At 55.7% G+C, this 19,377-nt stretch overlaps 1 protein-coding gene across 2 annotated transcripts in view; it reads right to left on the bottom strand.

Moving 5' to 3' along the window:
* Positions 1 to 4,470: 4,470 nt before the first annotated feature.
* The window catches only part of TECPR2 (tectonin beta-propeller repeat containing 2), a 102,916-nt gene continuing 88,009 nt past the window's right edge, over positions 4,471 to 19,377 (bottom strand). For both annotated transcript variants that reach the window (XM_072840012.1, XM_072840014.1), the window contains 3 exons: positions 7,200 to 7,341; positions 6,634 to 6,783; positions 4,471 to 6,279 (listed from right to left, as the gene is read on the bottom strand). In XM_072840012.1, coding sequence (XP_072696113.1) covers positions 6,128 to 6,279; positions 6,634 to 6,783; positions 7,200 to 7,341 — 444 coding nt within the window. In that variant the 3' untranslated portion in view covers positions 4,471 to 6,127. The remainder of the gene's footprint in view (positions 6,280 to 6,633; positions 6,784 to 7,199; positions 7,342 to 19,377) is intronic.

Below are 19,377 nucleotides of genomic sequence, written 5' to 3'. Positions count from 1 at the left end.
CCTCCTGGACCCGTCTTCCTTTCCACGTGACATCTACAGATGTTGGGCTGGGGCTGGGGTGATGCGGACGTGGGGGAGCTGCCCTGCCTCGGAGCTCCCCAGGAGCCCATGGAGAGGTGCCCCATGGAACCCACTGTCCCCGGGTCCAGCAGGAGGCAGGACCTGGCTGGATCATTCTGGGCACCAGAGCCTGGGGGCACAGCCTGAGCACCCATTCAGGGAAAGTTCTGGGACCCAAGCGGGGTGGTTTGGTTTCAGGGTGACTAGGAAGCAGCTCTTGGGGGGACAGCAGAAGCTGCAAGGACAGCTTCATCGTTTGCGGGGTGACTTTGGGGCCCCAGAGGCCCCCCCGGCCCCTACGCCTGAGGACTGAGAGGGCAGGAGGAGGGTATCCCAGGGCCCGCCCCTGATGTCCTCACTGGGTGGGGGCTTGGGAGTCCAGTGTTCACACTGCTTGCAGCTGCAGTGAGGGCGGGGGGAGCCCCGGTCTGGCCGGCGTCACCGCCCCGTGGCCTCGGAGTGGGGCCTGGTTCTGGCACGGCTCCCACTGAGGCTCGCTGGGGACGCCTGGCTCAGGGCACTGCAGGCCTCGGCGAGCACAGGGGACCCAGGAAGTGGTGCAGGATGATAAGGGCGGCCTCGGGGTTATCTGGTGGCCACTGCTGGCCGGAGGGAGGGCAGGAGGCTGGGCAGGAAGCACCTGGCTTTGGGCTTATCGGGCCCTGGGGCCCCGCAGCCCCAGAAAGGGCAGCCCCGACGGTGGGGCGACATGTGCCGGAGCGCTGAGGAGGGGCTGAAGCCAGGCCCAGCCCAGGTGTCCCTTGGCCGACAGCGACTCAGCTCTTGGTCCTTGGCAGTTGGCCTTGGTGGCTTGTCAGAGGCAACCGCTCTGCCCGGAACGAGGCCCACTTTTCTCTGGAGCGAAGCGCATGGGTTCGCTTGCTCGGTCCACTCATTCCAGTCTTTCTAAGGAAAACCTGACGGCGGCCAGTCCTGCCCTGCCACGGCCACCGTGCGGCCCAGGGAGTCCCAGCCTGTTCGCGCCCAGGGGCCAGAATCCCCTTCCTCCAGATGCCAGCTGGGGTGGAGCCTCGGGCCGGGAACCGGAGGGGGCACTGTCGGGTGGCCTGGGGGAGGTGGCCGTGAGGGCAGGGGAGGAAGGACCTCGATCTGCCCCTCCTTGGCTGCGGGACATGACTCAGCGTGAGCGCCTCGCCCACGCGGACTTCAGCCTGATTATTGCCTTGACGCGGAGGACTCTGATTTCCCTGCCTCCCGATTGCTTCACCAGCTTGAAGCCGCGCCACCGAGGAGAGCAGTTGCCCCAAGTACCGCCAGTCCTGCTCAGGACGAGGATGCTTCCCGGGGGCCGGGATGGAGGGAGAGCAGCGCGGTCGGGGAGGCCGTGCGCTGTTGGCACCTGTTAGGGGACGGAGAGCCTGCTGCCCCAGCCTGGCCCCGCTCTGCTTCGTGCCGTTACATTTTTTAAACAGAGGCATGACTTAACATATGATAGAGGCACAGCCTTTAGATATTTTTAAAGATGGAAAGAATCCTTTTTTATAAAGGCCTCACACCCAATGTGGGGCTTGAACTCCCGACCCCAAGATCAAGAATCGCATGCTCTCCCCAGCCAGGCGCCCTGAGATGCTCAGACTTTAAATGTTTAGTCCAAGGAGTTCTGACAAATGTCTACACATGTGTAACCACCACCACAGTCAAGATAGAGGTGAGGACAGGTATCTGTGTCTTCAGTGACTTTTATTTTTTAAAAAAAGATTTTCTTTGAGAAAGCATTAGAGAGAGCGAGAGAGCGGGTGGGGGCAGACGGAGAGGGTGAAGCAGGCTCGATCCCAGGACCCTGAGGTCATGACCTGAGCCGAAGGCAGACGCCCAACGGACTGAGCCACCAGGAGCCCTGTCTTCAGGGATTTTTAAAAAGAGTTTCTGCTTAATAGAATTCATGCTTCTGGTGGAACGGGAACTGCAGAGAAATCCAGGGCAGGCTGCGGCGGGGCTTCCTCGTGGCACGTCCTCGCGCCGTCCCCTCCAGCTGTGGGACTCCCGAGGGCAGGAGCCGGCTACTTGCTACCATCCCACCAGCCAGACAGCCGCAGCCAGCATTTCGGTGTATTTTCTTCCAGTTTTTTCTATGCACATCCATAGATGTCTTCAAACATTCCCCCATGCCTATTCTTTACACACACGACATCAGATCACTTAAATAATTGAGTATTTTAAAACTTACGATAAGCATTTTCCTGTATTGTAAAAATGCTTTGTAAATAAGACTTCTCAGAAGTCTTTGGTGTTTACTTTGCCGTATCTGACTCCCTAGTGTTTTTTAAAATTTTTTTAAATTTTTAAATTTTTATTTTTTGACTCCCTAGTGTTGACGGTGTGAGGAGTTCAGGTTAGGGAGCCCCGTTTTTAAAATGTGGATTTTATTTTGAAATAATATACATTTACATGGCTTGAAATTCAAAAGATACAAAAAGATGCATATGGCCCAGGCAACCTCGGCGACCAGCTGCGGGGTGACCTTGGTTCTTATGGCCCTTCTGCGCAGCTGGAATGACGGACCATTTCGAACCCCCCAAAAGTTAGGAGGGTGCGCGTGCCCGGGCCCGCTATCCCCGTCTCTCCTGTCTCCCGCTCTGCGTGGTCTTCCACCAGACCACGTCGTGACGCGCTGCGGACAGTTGGCACCACCGCGCTGCAGCCGGGCCGGCCCGCCCAGGACACCTGCTCCGTGACAGCTGCGCAGGGGCTGCTCCTCGAGGCCACGGGCCGGTATTTTACAATCACAGAACCGCCTGCACTATACGTCTTCCCCGATTTAGGGTTTGTTCTTGAGGACAGGTTTCCAGAGGTGGAGTTTGTGGGTTTGCGGGCTTTACGATCGCTCCCCCTGCTCTGTCCGCGCCCCACCTGGGTGCCAGGCATTTGCTCTTTCATCTCTGTCCATATGAGTGCCTTAGGTGTTCCTCCGACTGCTGTGTGCACTTTTTTTTTTTTTTTTAAGATTTATTCCTGAGAGACAGAGAGACAGGACATAGAAGGAGAAGCAGGCTCCTCGCGGGGAGCCCGGTGCAGGACTCGATCCCAAGACCCCGGGATCACGCCCTGAGCCAAAGGCACACAACACTGAGCTACCCGGGTGCCCCTGGTGTGTGCACATTTTTTAAGGTATATAGTCACCATCCATGATGTCACAATTTCCCCTTTTAAGTGGGGTTTAAAATTTGTAAAATTTTAAGATTTTGAGGAAATCAAATCTGTAATTTCCTCTGTGGTTCTCCTGTCACTTTTGAGTCTAAAATCCTTTGCCATCCGGAAATCAGATACCATTCCCCCTTTTTTAAAGTTTTTTTAAAGCAGGCTCCACGCCCAATTTGAGTCCAATGTGAGCATTGAACTTGTGACCCTGAGATAAGACCTGAGCTGAGATCAAGAGTCGGACGCTTAACCGATGGAGTCCCCCAGGCTCCCATGGTTTTAAGACACTTTAATCCATTTAATAGGTTTGCCCAGATAATGAAGGGGTGGTGCACATCAGTTGTGACCTCACCCGCCTGTCCCGATGTGCCTTCATCATGTCAGCTCCCGCGGGTCCGGTCGGGCCGCCTGCCATCCCTGGCCCTCCCTCCCACGCCATACTTTAATTCACCTGCTGCCGTCAGCACCCTTGGCAATTCCCACCTGTTTCTTCCCAGGACAGTGAGGTGGCATCACGCAGCGCTGGCCTGGAGTTCTGCAGAGCTGGGCTCCAGTCCCAATGGCCCGTGAGTGGCCTCCAGCAAGTACGGAACCTCTCTGAGTGTCACCGAGGCCCACAGTGCTTCCCGCAGGGGCTCGAGGGGGACCCGAAGCTGTGCAGGAGCCCCAGGCGCACGTCTGGCAGTCGGGGGGCACCTGTGGGCACGAGCATCATTGTGGGACCTCCCCCGACACAGACCAACATCCCAGTGAGGCTCCCCCCAAACTGAGTTAGAGCCTTTGGAAAGGACTGAGGTCTTCGCAGCATCCTTCGTCTTTCCTGAGGGACGTTGGACGTCGTAATTCAAGTGTGCCTCGATGTCTTCGGTGAAGCAGGACATTCCCTGACACGGGGCAGACGTTTCTCGCTCAGGCCTCCGTGGCACACGACGCGTCCGGCGGCCGAGGCCCTGATCCCTCCCTGCAGGGTGCTTTCCACTAGGGCACTGCTGGCCTTTGGTTTCGTTTCTTGGCGGCGGAGTCCTGGGCTCAGGGCCTCGACCCCCCCAGGCCCGCCCACAGCGGCCCGGCCTCGGGGGCCTGCGGAGCGACCGCTCCCTGGGGACAGCCGTCCTGGGTGAGCCGGTGCGGAAACCCCACGCGGGCCGGGCCGCCGAGCGCCACCGCAGATCCTTCGGGCACAGGTGGGCACGCCACCGTCGAGGCTGCGCGGGGCCCCTTCTCACAGCCCGGACACCAGACTCGACCAGGTTTGGAAAAAGTCTAGTTTATTGCACTGTCTCAAAGCACAACTAAAAATTAAAACCGGAAGGAAAAACCGTACAAAGCACTGAAGCTAAAAGTAGTTTAAAAGTATCAAACTAGACTTGGGTTTAATTGCACTAAAGTCCCGTGGGTTTAGGAGGGCTCTGCCGTCCAGGGGCCGCAAGGCACAACGTACAGAGGCGCGGCCGCAGCCGGGCCGGCCTCCGCGCTCGCCAGACTTCTGAAACAAGGGTTCTCTAAGCGTGGAGTGTGAAGCAGGGCCTGGGGTTGCAGCGTCTTGTCCTCCTCTGGGCCTGGAGCACCTCCGTCTCCACGGCTGGCCGGGTCCCGGCAGGGAACACGCCGTATCGCTCTCCCCCTGCGGCCCGGGGGCTCCTGGACACGTTCGCTTAGTAGAAAACAGGCGTCGAGTCACTGGGCCCTGGACCAAGGACAGGCTAAAAAAAGCAGCGAGGCCGAGTCCCACTTGGGAGCTGCCTCCGGGAGGGGGGGGCGGTGCGCTCAGGCGGGATGTGGGCCGGGCTGCCGAGCCTTGGGCCCAGATGCCTGCGGGGACAGTGGGCACCGCAGGCCGACCCCAGGGACCGGCGTCTGGCGTGGCCACAGCGGGCTCGGTTCGAACCTCCTGGGGGCATCAACCCAATGCCTGCTAATGGCACCGGTGGCCGCTCAGGGCCAGCCGGCAGGTGCCACGACTGCCCCGCACGTGGAGGACACGCGGGGGGACGCCTACGCTCCGTGAAGCTGCGGCTGAGGACAGCGCCGGTGCAGGGTAAACCATGTGAAGGAACGAAGGGCCTTCCACTGGTTTCATAAAATACATTTCTCCTCTAAATTTATAAGAGTTGATTTCAAATGAGGTATCTTATGCAGGTTTGTAATATAACAAACAAAAAAGGCAATAATTAGTAGACTCATCCTGTGAGGATGCTCCTGGTCTTTACGACGTCCACCAGCAGCATTAACATCACTCAAAGACACTGCTGAGTCAGCCACCGTGGCCGAGCTCCCCCACCTCGGCCACACCTCCCAGGGCCACCGCTGCCTTGGAAACACGTGCACCCTTCACGTCCATGTCATCCACTGGCCTTTATTGTTTTGGCTGAAGTGTGTTCTCCAGGAGGCGAGTGTGCTGTGCCCTGTGCGTGGGCCGGGAGGGCGTGCGTGGTGTGGGCGTGCATGTTGTGGTGTGTGTGCGCGTGGGTGCTGCAGCCTGGCACAGACCAGCACCCCACTCTCCGACACGGCCTTGGTTTCCCCACTGGGGTGTCCAGCACGGAATGTGTGCCGGAACTCGTGTCCCTGTGATGACCACAAGCTGGCCCAGGACCCCCCTCAGTGGCAGGGAGCACTGACCCCCGGGTTGTCCCCACGGCGGGCCAGGAGCGCCAGGGGACGCAGCCTCGGCAGGAGCTCAGAGGCACTGCCGCTCTGGCAACGGCTCCACATCACTCGGCCGAGGCTGTGGGTTCTGGAACAGACGGAAACAAACATGGATGAAAGCAAGTGTGGTTGTCCGAGCCGGCCTGGCATGTCTGGACGAGGGCTGATGAGGCGTGGCCGAGAGCGAGCGACTCCGAAACCACTGTGTCCGCCACCGTCCCGGCCTCCTCCCTCCTGAGCAGCCCTGCCCCAGGCTCCTTCAGATGACCTCCCACTCGTCCTCCAGGTCCTCGGGGTGGGGGGTGGTGGCGTGGCTGCTCGGGGCGCCGTGCGAGTGGCTGAAAGTCCTCGTCAGCCGCTGGAGGAGGTAGCCAGGGGGGCCCACTGCCCACAGCTCATCGGACGAGGTCACTGCAGGGACAAGAGCCGCCGCACGATCGTTAGTCACCCAGCCCGGGCAGCAGGCACAAGTGGGGTCAGGGCTGGCTCCACATCCTGACGCGGCACTTTCTAGCTCTGGGCTCCGGATCCACCACCCTCAATCTGTGCCCCAGCTCCCCTGGCTCTAAAGTGGGTGGCCCCGGTCCTGGGACACTCTGGCCAGTGGGGTGCGGGATGCCCTCCTTCGGGTGTGACCCTCAGCGATCTGGAGAGCAAGCCCCGTGGGAGCAGCCTCCTGTGGAGGCCCCACTGACCTCGCCCAGGGGAGCCCTGAACCTGATGAGAGCCATGCAGCCCCGAGCCTTGCGGAGCCCTGGCACTTGCCTGTGAAACACGTCACGTTGCCAGGTATTTTCTTCCAATAGTCTCCTGCAGGGTTCTTGTCGGTGACGCCGTACCGCCGGGCAAGATCACCATTGGGGCAGCGGGCCCACACGGTCCTGGTGCTCAGTGCCAGCTGGCAGGCCTGCAACCCTGCACGTGAACAGGGTGTCCGTCTGTCCTCAGCCCCGGCTGCGGAGAGGACAGGCCACCCCCTCCCACGAGGCCGCTCTCTCACATCACTGGGCCCTGTCGACCAGGAAGGCCCCTTGCTGGCCGTGCCCTGCACTGCAGGACTCGGAGTGGGGGCTGAGGGAAAGGGTGCCCCACCGGCAGTGTGAGCCACGCCACCAAGGGCCCAAGGCCACAGGGCACACGGGTCCGGGCCATCTGGGAACAAACATCCCACAAAGAACCCCAAGGGCATAGGGCTGGCTGCAGTCCTGCAATGCTGGGTCCCTCAAGGAATATTCCGTTAGACACCTGTTGTCACCTGCCTCAGTAGGACAGGCTGCCTGAAGGACCAGGTGCCCAGGGGAGGGGCAGCCACGCCACGCTCGCGTTTCTACCTGGCACGTGCTCCCAGTCGGTCCCCACTGGCATCTCTTCGGTGATTCCAGCTCGGACGTGCACGTTCCACCTGCTGTCGAGCGCCCACAGCATCTGGTCGTTGGGACTGGAGTGGACGCTGACCAGTGTGACCCCAGCAGGCTGCAAGCAGGAAGAGACTTTCCTCAGGGGAGGAGGTGGGGGGCATGTTATTTTTGGAGAGAGCAAGGACAGAAGGTTTGGAGCCCCAGGGGGAAGCAGAGTGGACCTCGTCCTGCCCTCTGAGCGCGGCCTGCCACGTCTGGCAAACCCAGCCTGAGGAACCTCCCACCAAACCAGGAAGCCCAGCTCGTCAGCGACAGCATGTCCTGAGGGACAGAGAGGCCGAGATGGGCCAGATGACAGGAGGTGCAAGAGGTGCACATGGGGTCCTGGGCTGGGACGGGCAGGCGGCGGGAAAGGACAGCGACGGAAGAGCACCGTGTCCACACCGTCCCCGATGGGGACATCATCACCTGATGGCAGGTGACGCCCAAATGGCAAGGCCAGCTCTGGGGAACACGGGCCTCAGGGCCGGGCCTTGGGGGGGCCTCACGCGTGCGCACGCAGCCTCAGGCTCACAGCTTCATGCTCACACAGAGGCGCACACGGCAGAGTGTGAACAGCGGCTGAATCTGGATGAAGCGTCTATCAGGCTTTACTGAAATACACCTGCAGGGTTTCTGTTGGCTTTGAGTTTTTTCAAGATAAAAACTTTAATTAAAAAAAATTAGAGGGGGCAGCCCGGGTAGCTCAGCGGTTTAGCGCCTGCCTTCGGCCCAGGGCATGATCCAGGGTCCTGGGATCGAGTCCCACGTCGGATTCCCTGCATGGAGCCTGCTTCTCCCTCTGCCTGTGTCTCTGCCTCTCTCTCTCTCTCTCTCTGTGCTTCTCATAAATAAATAAAAAAATTTAAAAAAAAACTACAGAAATGGGGGACCTGGGTGGTGCCGTTTAAGCATCCGACACTTGATTTCAGCTCAGGTCATGATCTCAGGGTCGTGGGATCCAGCCCCGCGCTGGGCTCCGTGCTCAGTAGACTCTGCTTAGTACAGTCTCTCCCTCTCCCTCTGCCCCCTCTCGTGTTCCCCTCACGTGTTCCCCCTCCTACTAAAATAAGTAAATAAAATATTTTTAAAAATCATAGAAATAAAACCAAGGTATGCTATCACTGTGGTGGGCGCTGTGGGAGAGGTACACAGCAGGCAGCACGTGACACCCCTGGGAGCTCCATCGAGAGCGTGGACGGCTCGGGGGCGAGTGGTGGGCCTCCCCACACACTCTGAGCCTTTGCCTCCACTCTGCTTCTCATACACACGGGACAGGCTGAAGGCAAGGCTGACATCACAGAGCGGCTGTGTCACTGCAGGAAATGGGGACTGGCGGGCAAGAAGGTCCGTGGCCCTGCCCGCCTCGCTTCGGCACAGCTGTCTGCAGGGTCCAGCCTCTGGTCAGCAGCAGTGCTGCTCAGGACCGACCCTGGGGTCGGCTGTCCTCCCCCTAGCGACTGGCGCTGTCCATTTGCCCTGGGCCTCTTGGTCCCGGTTACATCCCTGGTCTTGGGCTCTGCCTTCCTGGTCTGCCTCAACCGGACCCAGAGCAGTCACCGGCGGACACTCGCGGCTGACACGCCTCTGCCGCTCTGTGCTTCCTCCTCCTGGCTACGGTGAACGCAGTCCCGGGGCTTCCTGTCGTCATCTGACACCACACAACTGCCAGTCCGGCCGCCAGGCGCTCTCGGGCACGTGGGCAGAGGGGCTCACCTTGCTCTCCGCCCCGTCAAGGCGGCCGGGGGCTCCGGGCCGCAGCTGCTGGCTGGCTGGGTGGATGATGGACCAGCCTGTGAGGAGGGAGGGCCACCGGGTGGCCAGCAGCGAGCTCCCGGGGCGAGGCCTTCAGCCGATGGGAGGCCAGGGGACACGGGGAACAGCAGAAGGAGGCGCGGCCGCTTCTCTAGAGCGTGGCTACTAGCTCTGCGTCACCACCCACCCTCGGGAGCCCCACCATCTGCCTTGCCTGCTGCGTGGCCCTCAAAATAACGTCCAGCGCTTTCGGAGTTGGGGAGGCCTGAAGCTGCTCTGGCACACTGCCAGAGACCGGGCGCTTCCCACCTCCCTCCCAACCTGGGCCTGACTCGGGCTGCTCCAAACTTCTCCCTTACATGGAGCGCACAGGCACACGAGTGGCCACGCGCTCCCAGCCTCGCAGCAGGGCCATCTGTCCATCTGTAGCGTTTCAAGAGAGAACAGGCATCTGTCCTAAGAGACCTATTAGCAAAGTGCTCCCTCCTTGGCCGCGTGCGAGGAACCCGGGCTCCGCTCATCAGGCTGCAGACAGCAGGCCCGGGGAGCCTCGGGGAGCACCCAGCCTGCGCAGGGGACAGGATCGGCCAGGCAGGAAACATAAGGCTTTTGAAGACTAGTTTCAGGTGAGGACAGGTGCTATCAAGAAATAAAAGGAGCACTGTGCTGGAGGAGGCAGCCCTGTGGCAGGGCACGGCCAGGAGAGGAGGCGGCTGAGGGACGAGGGGCCAGCGCGGGAGGCTCAGTGGGGAGCAAGTGTGTCGGGGAGGGGTCGTGCAATTTATTCTACAAGCTTTTAGTGACCACGCTACCAAACCAGTCCCTGCGGAGGACAGGGGGCTGAGATGCCGCTGAGGCTTGGCACATCCCCACACAATAGTCACCAACATAAAACAGAACAGCATATAAAACCCGGAGTCCCTTCCGAGCGCCAAGCCACAGACGCACAGGTGAGGTCGGAGGGAGCCCCCGCCACTTCCCCGTCCCCTGGGCAGCCACGCACAAAGCCACAGCGCCTGCCCCTGCTCTGGGCTCTGAAGGGCGCTAATGTCCAGTGTGCCTGGGCCTTCCCCTCCGGGAGTACACACACCTGTTTGGTCAGCTTGTTTACTCCACCCTTGTTTGGCCATGAAATCCCCTCTGTTACACATTACACCTACTTCATCCCATGACCTGGGGTTCCCTTTGGGAAGTGCTGCTCTAGGCCCAGCCCTGCCCCATTCCGTGGAGGATGGACGATGGGGGCTCCAGGGAGCGGAGGGAGAGGCAGGCGCTAGGTGGAGGGAAGAATACGCGTCCTCTGTAGCACGTGGGCACGTACTGCATACGGCCCCACTGACACCAGATCTGTCCCCCTCCTGGAATCTGATCTGTGACTTCTCTGTCCAACAACACATGGCAGAAATAACTTGATGGCAGGCCGAACGTGGTCTCTGGGTTCCCATCAGAGCCTGCACAGTGGGGTGTGCAGGGGCCACGTGGAGGTGGAGGGAGGCGCACAGAGAGGCTGTCCACGCACACACTGCCTACATCCGAGGGGAAGCAATAATTTACCGTCTGAAGCCATTAACTTTCGGGGCAGTGTGCTGGGGACAGCAGAACAACGGGAGGACACAGAAGGCTGTGATGGGCCAGGGAAGAAAGAATTGGGGTGACATGATGGGGAGACAGCAAGAGAGGGCGGGCAGAGAAAGCCCCGAGAAAGAGGCAGGCCGGGGAGGGGGAGGACGAAGAGAGGCCATCAGACAGCCAGGCCGTGCCCTTCTCTCCCCTCCATCCTCAGGCTCCGCCGTCCCCTACATGTCTCTCGGCGGCCCTCCGCCTTGCTGGGGGGCTGCCCATAGTTCTCCCTCCTGCAGCCCCCCCTGTGGCAGCCTTCCCAGGACCCCAGGGGCCCACAGAATGCAGTGGGGCTTCCTCTCGCAGCCCAGGCTCAGCCTGAGTCCGCACGTCCTCTGCGTCTAGCCACCATTCCCTTCCCGCACACTGGCCCCCTGCATGCCCTCCTCCCTCCGCCTGGCAGGCCCTGAGCCTCACCCCACTCCAGTGCCTGCCCACAGAGCTCCGGCCTGGCCTGGCGAGGTATACCCGCCTGCAGGCAGAGCCACTTCTTGTCACTTCTGGGGTTGCTGAGGAGTGCTGGCAGGATGCTCGCACTGCTCCCTGCTGAGGCGTCATCTGGGCCAAGTTCTTTGCTTGCTCTCATCCAATAAAAGGACAACTTTTTATCAAAGGATCACATGCATCCAAAAAAGCACACAAATCCTAAGTGTACAGCTCAGTGGGTTTTCATAATCTGAGCACGGCCGTGTAACCGCACCCAGTTACCACCCCCCGCTCTCCACACCCCACACAGGACTTGCACCTGACTCCGATGGAGCAGGTGGAACGGAGGCTGCATCTCAAAGAGGTAATGGCCCTCCCCAGGGGGAGGCCTGCCCACAGGATAGCCCAGGGGAGGCCAGGGGAGAGGGAGGACGCAGGCCAGTTCTCAAAGGACAGAGGCGCCCAAGTGGCAGAATAAAAGCACGCAGGGATGCCAGTAACTGCACAGTAAAAGAGGAAGAGCAACACGTCCTTAGGGACAGACCTCATGAAGCACAGCATCTTGCAGCGTTTCCCAGACTGGGTCCCACGGAACACCATGCCACCCCCACAGGGGTGCTCCTGCTACCTTAGCTCTTGGACTGTCTGCCTCCTGAACATTTCCGAGTGGGGTCACTCAATCATGTACTGGACAGCACGCCAGGCCCTGTGCTAGGCACCAGGGGAAACCTCAAATGCAAACAAACCACACATCCCTGCCCCCAGGAGCTTCCATTCCACTGTGAGGGCTGGGTGGGCAGGAAGGGTTCCCTGACCTGGCCATCCCGGGAAGGCAAGCCGGGCAGTCTCAGTGAGTGCAGAGCCTGGAGACAGGTGCAGGTTTGGGAATGGAAAGGAGGTGGGGCGGCCGGAGCCCAGGGACAGCAGGGAGAGGTCAGAGGGTGTCAGGGCCACAGGCTGAGGGAGGAAGTGGACTTCATGCTGAGTGAAGTGAGAAGCCACTAGATGGTTCTAAAAACAAGAGTAGCACAAAATGACCCTGGCTGTCATGAGGCCGGACCTCAGGGAGGCCTGGGTGGAACGGGCACCTTGTTCCAGAATCCAGGTGAGACGAGAGATGGCCTGGCCCCAGGGTGGTGGTGGATGGCCTCAGAGCAGGCCTGCAAGGTGGGGGGCACGGGGTCTGCTGAAGGACCAGCCAGGGCAGGGCTGCCCTGCTTATCTGGATCCCTCAGAGCCCTCGGCACACTCGGGTTGATAAACATAAACATGAGCACAGCGGCTGCTGAGTCAGACAGTGAAGACAGGGAGAAATAACCTGACGTCCTTTCCAAAAGAAGAGAACAAATGGCTGAAAAGTTGGTGAAATGGGGGCTTGCTCTGCTGGCTGCTGAGAGGGTGGGCAGTGGAGAAGCCCGGTCTGCCACATGGTCACGAGTGAATGCCCGAGAGCCAGCCTGACCAGTGGGGCTGCACGTGTCCTAGGGTCAGAAACCAGGAAAATCATGGGAGCTAAAAGCAAATGACTTCCTCTTTCTCTGGAGGAGACGGTGTCTAACAGGGTCATTCCCAGTGGGAGACAATGGAGGGTTTGGGGAGCAGGGACCCCTGGGTGCTCACATACAACGAGCAGTCATGGGCTCTGCTGTGGCTCACCTGGCAACGGCACTTGTCACCCAATTCATTAGCAGCCTCCCTGGGCCTTTGCTGAATTTATTTTATGAACTCAGGTTTTTTCTTTGGTAATTGTCACCTTTGGATTTGTTCTTTTGTTCATGGACTACTGTTCACATTTTTTAAAATTGGAGTATAATCACCATACGGTGCTATATTAGCTTCAGGTGTACAACACAGTGATTCAACTCTTCCATACGTCCCCAGGGCTCCCACCGTGTGGTCGCCACCTGTCACCGAACAACGTGATTACATACTGTCGACTAGGTCCCCTGTGCTGTACTTTTCATCTCCGTGACTTATTTCATAAATGGAAGTTTGTGCCTCTCAATCCCTTCACCTATGTCACCCATCCCTAAGACTGTTTCTGTGAAAAGCACTGACGTAAGCCTAGGTGCCTCCATGAGGACAGCTGGAGTGCAATGTCCCTGGGCCTCCTCTGAAGACAGCCGAGGGCTTCTGACAGCGCGTGGGGCCCTCAGGTTTACTGGCTGTGCTGCTGCGTGAGAGGGACTCACATCGTCTTCTTGTCGGCACCACAGAGTCTGGGGGCTAAGTGAGCCCACGCATTTCAACGGACAAAACTGAGCACATCAGAGCCTTCTGGACAGAGTGGGCATGACTCAGGATCCCAGTGGTCTGCTAGTGAACAAAATAAACTCTCAACCACTAGGCCGTACCCTTCTATAGACTTGTTAGAGAAATGTGAAAAACAAAATAAGAAGGAATTGTAAAAAGTGATTTTGAGGACACTTACTGTTAATACTTTATTTTTAGCTTCTTTCCTATGTAAAGCTTTTTATTTAAAAAAAAATCTGGCTTATGTCATTTTGTGTTCTGCTTTTGGCTCAGTTCACAATATACGAAGCTTTTCCCCCATGCCACCACAGCTGTGATTCCAACAGTGGCTCTCCCCCAGTCACCCAGGGGGCTCTGGAAAACACACCTGGGCCTTGCATCAGGTGCTCTCAGGAGGGCCCGGGCCTTGGCATTTATGATGCCATCATTCTGGGGCACAGTTCCCTGATGGTGCGGCTGGGGGCTCCTTGAAAACATCTATACCCAATGGGATAGTAACAGAGTGGCAAGCAGGAAGGGCTGGACACTGGTATCGAGTGTGACTCAGAGGTCAGGGGGAAAACAAAACGAGGTCACTAGCAGTTCCTGGAGACCTGAGGGGACAGGGACCAGGCTGCAAAGGGTTAAGAGTGAGAAGTGAACAAAGTGGGACAGGAAGGCAGGGGGTAAGGTATCTAAGCCTCCAGGAGGGGAGGGCACAGGGCCTGCACCCAGTCCCACCCTGGAGGAGTGGAGGACTTCTTCCTTAGGGGCCCTGTCACAGGAAAGGAGGAGACCATGCAGAAGAACCCTCAGCCACTCGGCCCACCAGCCCCACATGCTCCCACTAGCCTCTGGGACACAGAGGCCCTGACAACATACTGTGTCTTAGTGACCTTTGTTTCCTGAAGGAGGATCAAATAGTAGGCTCTGAGAGATGTTTGTTGAAGGAGAGAGAAAGGAGGTTCTGGAAACTCACTGGTGCTTGCCAGCCTGTCAGCTAGGCACTCAGCCACCCACCCACCCATCTACCTTCATCCACCTTCATCCACAGCAGCCTGCCCCTCATGCCTCCACCACGGTCCTACCAACCCATCCAACGGAGATCTACCCAAGCATCTACTGTGTGCCAGGCACAGTGCTAGGTGCTAGGGATCCATTTCCTTGACTCCTGGATATTAAAGTCTGGTGACAGATAGATACATCATTAACCTCACAAAGAAACTTAAGACGGCAACAGGGAAGGCTACTGAGTGAGGAATTCTGAGAATGGATGGTGTACGTCAGACCGAGTCCAGGAGGGCAGGAAAGGCTGACCCAGGAATGGACAGCCAACCTGAGGCTGAAGGGCGAGCAGGATTGAGCCAGGGCAGAGGGCCAGGAGAGTGCCAGGTAGAGTGAGAGCACAGGGAAGGAGCGAGCAAGGGACCTGGGGCTGGACACCGGGCCGGGCAGCTGGAGTGGGAAGGGTAGGACAGCACCATATAAGGCTCGCCTGCCTGGATGTTGCAGGAGGATCTGCTGGGGTCCGGGGCTCTGAGACTGAAGGTGTTCAGGGAGGCAGAGGCTTAGAAGAGGGACCAGGGCAGCCGGCAGGAAACAAGACGCAGAGTACAAAAGGCTTCTCGGCGGAATTGAGGACTCAGCAGAGAGCACAGCATCCTGGCCTCTGTGAGAAGAGGGGTAAAGCTGGAGGCAGGATGGAAGACAGGCACCTGCGTAGGGTGATAAGGCAGCAAAGGGTTTCAGAAATGTCCCTCGCCCTCAGCCACTACTCTGAGAGCTCCTGAACACAGCCCAAGACACACACTCTTTCCCAAATGGCAACCAGTGCAAGTCCTGGCCACCTCCCTCCCCACGATAAAGCAGGCCCGGATGCCGAGGCGAGGTGAACGGGTGGCAGTCTGTGAAGAAGCATCACACATGGGCCGACTGCAAAGTAAGAAGCTTGTTTTTGCTGAACCCAAGTCGCTCCGGGGACAAGGTGAGAGAGATCAGGGTCCAGCGGCTCTTAAACCTTACAGCCCAGGATTTGTGTGGGGAACTTATAAAACGGCACATTCCTTATTACTCAGCCATAAAAAAGAATGAAATCTTGCCATTTGTGGAGGGAGCTGGAGGGTATTATGCTAAGTGAAATAAGTCAGTCAGAGCAAGACAAATACCATGTGATTTCACTCGTGTGGAGTTTAAGAAACAAAACAAATGAGCAGAGGGAAAAAGAAAGGGGGGGGGGGCAGACAAACTAGGAAACAGACTCTTAACTACAGAGAGCACACTGATGGTCACCTGGGGGAGGCCGGGGGGATGGGCAAACAGGTGATGTGGGTGAAGGGGGGCACTTGTGATGAGCACTGGGACATGTATGAAGTGCTGATCACTATATTGTACGCCTGAAACTAATATTTCACTGTATGTGGACTAACTGGAACTCTGAACAAATCAAAGAATGAACGAATGGCACATTCCTGGGCTTGGGTCAGCCTTTCAGCATCAGACTTTGGGGCTAGGGCCCAGAAATGACTTTTTAGACAAGCACCTCAGGCAATTTTGTTCAGGTTATCTGTGTATTAGCTTTTTTAAAAAATGATTTTATTTGTTTATTTATTTGAGAGACAGAAAGAGAGAGAGAGAGTGTGGTGGGAGGACCAAAGGGAGAAGCAGACTGTGCTGAACACGGAGCCTGATGTGGGGCTGGATCTCACAACCCTGAGATCATGGCCTGAGCCTAAATCAAGAGTCAGATGCTCAACCATCTGAGCCACCCAGGCGCCCCTCTGTGGGTTACCTTTTGAGAAACAATGCTCTGCACTTTTCTCAAGAACTGGGGCACCTGGGGGTCTGCCTTCGGCTCAGGTTGTGATCCTGAGGGTCATGGGATCAAGCCCTACATTGGGCTGACTGCTCAGCAGGGAATCTGCTTCTCCCTCTTCTGCTGCTGCTCTTCCTGCACACACACACACACACACACACACACACACACACTCTCTCTCTCTCTTCTTCTTCTTTCAAATAAATAAATAAAATCTTTAAAAAAGAGAGAAGTAGGCAAGACAATACTACCAAAAGCAGTCTACAGATTTTATTGCAATCTCTACCAAACTCCCAGCTGTTCAGCAAAAATCGAAAGGCAGATCCTAAAATTCATATGGAATTACAAGAGACACTGAGTAGCCAAAAAAAAAAAAAAAGAGAGAGAGAGAGAGAGAGAGAGAGAGAGAGAAATTTGGAAGCTTCGCATTTTCTGATTTCAAAACTATTATGTAACAGTGTGGTACTGGCCTAAGGACAGACATATAAATCAATGGAACAGAACTGAGAGTTCAGAAAAAAATCCATACAGTCAAGTGATTTTCAACAAGATTGCAAAGATCATTCAATGAGAAAAGAACAGTCTTTTCAACAAATGGTGCTGGCACAATTGGATTGCACACATGTGAAAGAATGAGGCTGGACACTTAACCTCATACCATATACAAAATTATCTGGAAATGGATCAAAAATAAATATAAGAACTAAATCTGACAGTGGTTTCTTAGATATGATATCAAAGGCAAGAGCAACAAAAAGAAAAAAAAAGAGAAATTGGACTTCACCAAAATGAAAAACTTTTGTGCATCAAAGGGCCCATGAAGAAGGTGAGAACACCGACCACACAATGGGAGAAAATATTTGCAAGCTTCATATCTGATAAGGGTCTAGTGTCCAAAATAAATAAAGAACTCTTACAACCCACAACAAAAACACAAAGAACCCAATGAAAAAATAGGCAAAGGACTTGAACAGACACTTCTCTAAAGAAGACATACAAATGGCCAACAAGAACATGAAAAGATGATCGATGTCATTCGTCATTAGGGACATGTGAATCAAAACCATGCAACAGTATTTCATACCCACTAAGATGACTAGAAAATGGAAAATGGGAAGTTGCAAGTGGAGAGGATGTGGAGAAAGGGGAACCCTTTTACCTGCTGAGGGAATGTAACGTGCTGCAGCCACTGTGGAAAACAGGCAGTTTAACCTCCAAAGGTTAAACACAGAATTACCATATGACCCAGAAATCCCACTCCTACATATATCCCAAAGAACTGGATCAGACGTTCAAACAAAACTTACACGAATGTTCATCGCAACAGTGTTCACAAGAGCCAGAAAGTGGAAGCAACCCAAATGTCCGTCAGCTGACACGTGGATAAATGACATGTGGTCTGTCCGCAGTGTGGGACAGCATTCGGCAGAGGTACTGATATGGAGACAACACAGCTGTACCTTGAAAGCGTGAAGCTCCGTGAAAGAAGCCCACTGTAAAAGGCCACCTATGACATAAGTCCCTGTATATGAAACGTCCAGCAGAGGAAGATCCGCACAGAGAAAAAGCAGATGAGTGGTTGCCAGGGCCAGGGTAAGGGGCGCTGGGGAGTGGCTGCTTTGGGCACAGTGTTTCCTTGAAACCTGATGAAAATGTTCTGGAACAAGATGGTGATGAAGGTTACATAACATTATGAATGTGCTCAATGCCACCGATGGTGACTTTTATGTTATATGGACTTTACCACAGATATTAAAAAAAAACAAAACTCGATAAGCCTTGGTTTTCATGATGTAGTACTGTTTTGCAAAATGTTATCACTGGGGAGGCAGGGGAAATGGTACTCAGATCTCTATTATTACAAATGCATGTGAATCTGCAATTATCTCATTAAAAATTTCAAAAACAAAAAAGGCAGCCTAAAATTTTGCCTTACTCATATTCAAAACTTCATAAAAATGGAAAAAAAAAGAATGAAGGGTGCAAATGTAAAATGGAGTAAATCGGAAATTAAGATTTAAAAATCACTTGGATGGACGCCTGGTTGGCTCAGCAGTTGAGCGTCTGCCTTTGGCTCAGAGCGTGATTCTGGAGTCCCGGGATCGAGTCCTACATCGGGCTCCCTGCACGGAGCCTGCTTCTCCCTCTGCCTGTGTCTCTGCCTCTTTCTCTGTGCCTCTCAAGAATAAATAAATAAAATCTTTAAAAATAAAAAAAAATCACTTGGAAATGCTAAGGAATTATGTATAGCTTTGATGTCCTTCCAAAGACTATGTGTGCCCCACTCCTGTTTATTTATTTTATTTTTAAAAAGATATATTTATTGACAGAGAGAGGAGACAGCACAAGTAGGGGGAGCAGCAGAGGGAGAAGCAGGCTCCCCATCGAGCAGGGAGCCCGACACGGGGCTCGACACCAGGACCCTGGGATCACAACCTGAGACTGAACCACCTGGGCACCCCCACTCCTGCTTATTTTTGTGTCTTTCATAGATGAGCTTCAGGGCAGGCATGGAGAGAGAGCACATCCCCTTTCTGGAAGGACGCAGTGATTTAATGGACAAGTCAAAGGGGCTTCTCACAGTAGAAAGCTTCCCTTGATCAAGACCTCATGGGGGGCAGTGGGGTGGGGGTGGGGGAATCAGGCTGCTATCCTGTGTTCTCAAACGATAAATGCTCATTACTAATTATTAGCCATAGACTGTATTTTATTTATTCCAAGTTGCCAGTATTACAGAATAAACCATTACTCTTTCCCACTAATGAGCAAATTCTACAGGCAGAATTTACTTATATGTCGAGATCCCGACCGACATAGAGTTCAAGTGAAGGAGTGAATCCTTGGGATGCATGACTCTGCCCGCCCACCCAGGGCCCACGGGGACTGTCCTCAGATTTAGGGCTTCATCTTATTTGCCAAGGGCAAAGAAACGTTTCTTGCCTTAGACAATGTGAGCTAGAAACGGGACAGATTCTGTTTCCTGATGAAGCCAAGCTTGTTTTTGAGTTACATCCAGGATTTGCTAGCTCTGACCCCAACGCTCTCATCTGGTATCTTCCCCCAAGAACTGGGACTCCAGCTACTGGATCACTTGTGGCAAGACCATAGTCCTAGGAGAAAGGGTTGTGGCGACCAGGTTAAGATTGTCGCCAAAGGTCCTGCTGCCTGCTGGCCATAGCTCTGCCGGTGGCTTCCACCAGCAGGGAAAGGTGGGCAACCTGAAGGCACCTCACCCAGTGACTCACCCCAGAGGTGGGTTTCTGTCTG

Source organism: Canis lupus, chromosome 9 (genome assembly GCF_048164855.1).
Source record: "Canis lupus baileyi chromosome 9, mCanLup2.hap1, whole genome shotgun sequence".
NCBI lineage: Eukaryota > Metazoa > Chordata > Mammalia > Carnivora > Canidae > Canis > Canis lupus.
This window is presented reverse-complemented; position numbering and strand designations above follow the sequence as displayed.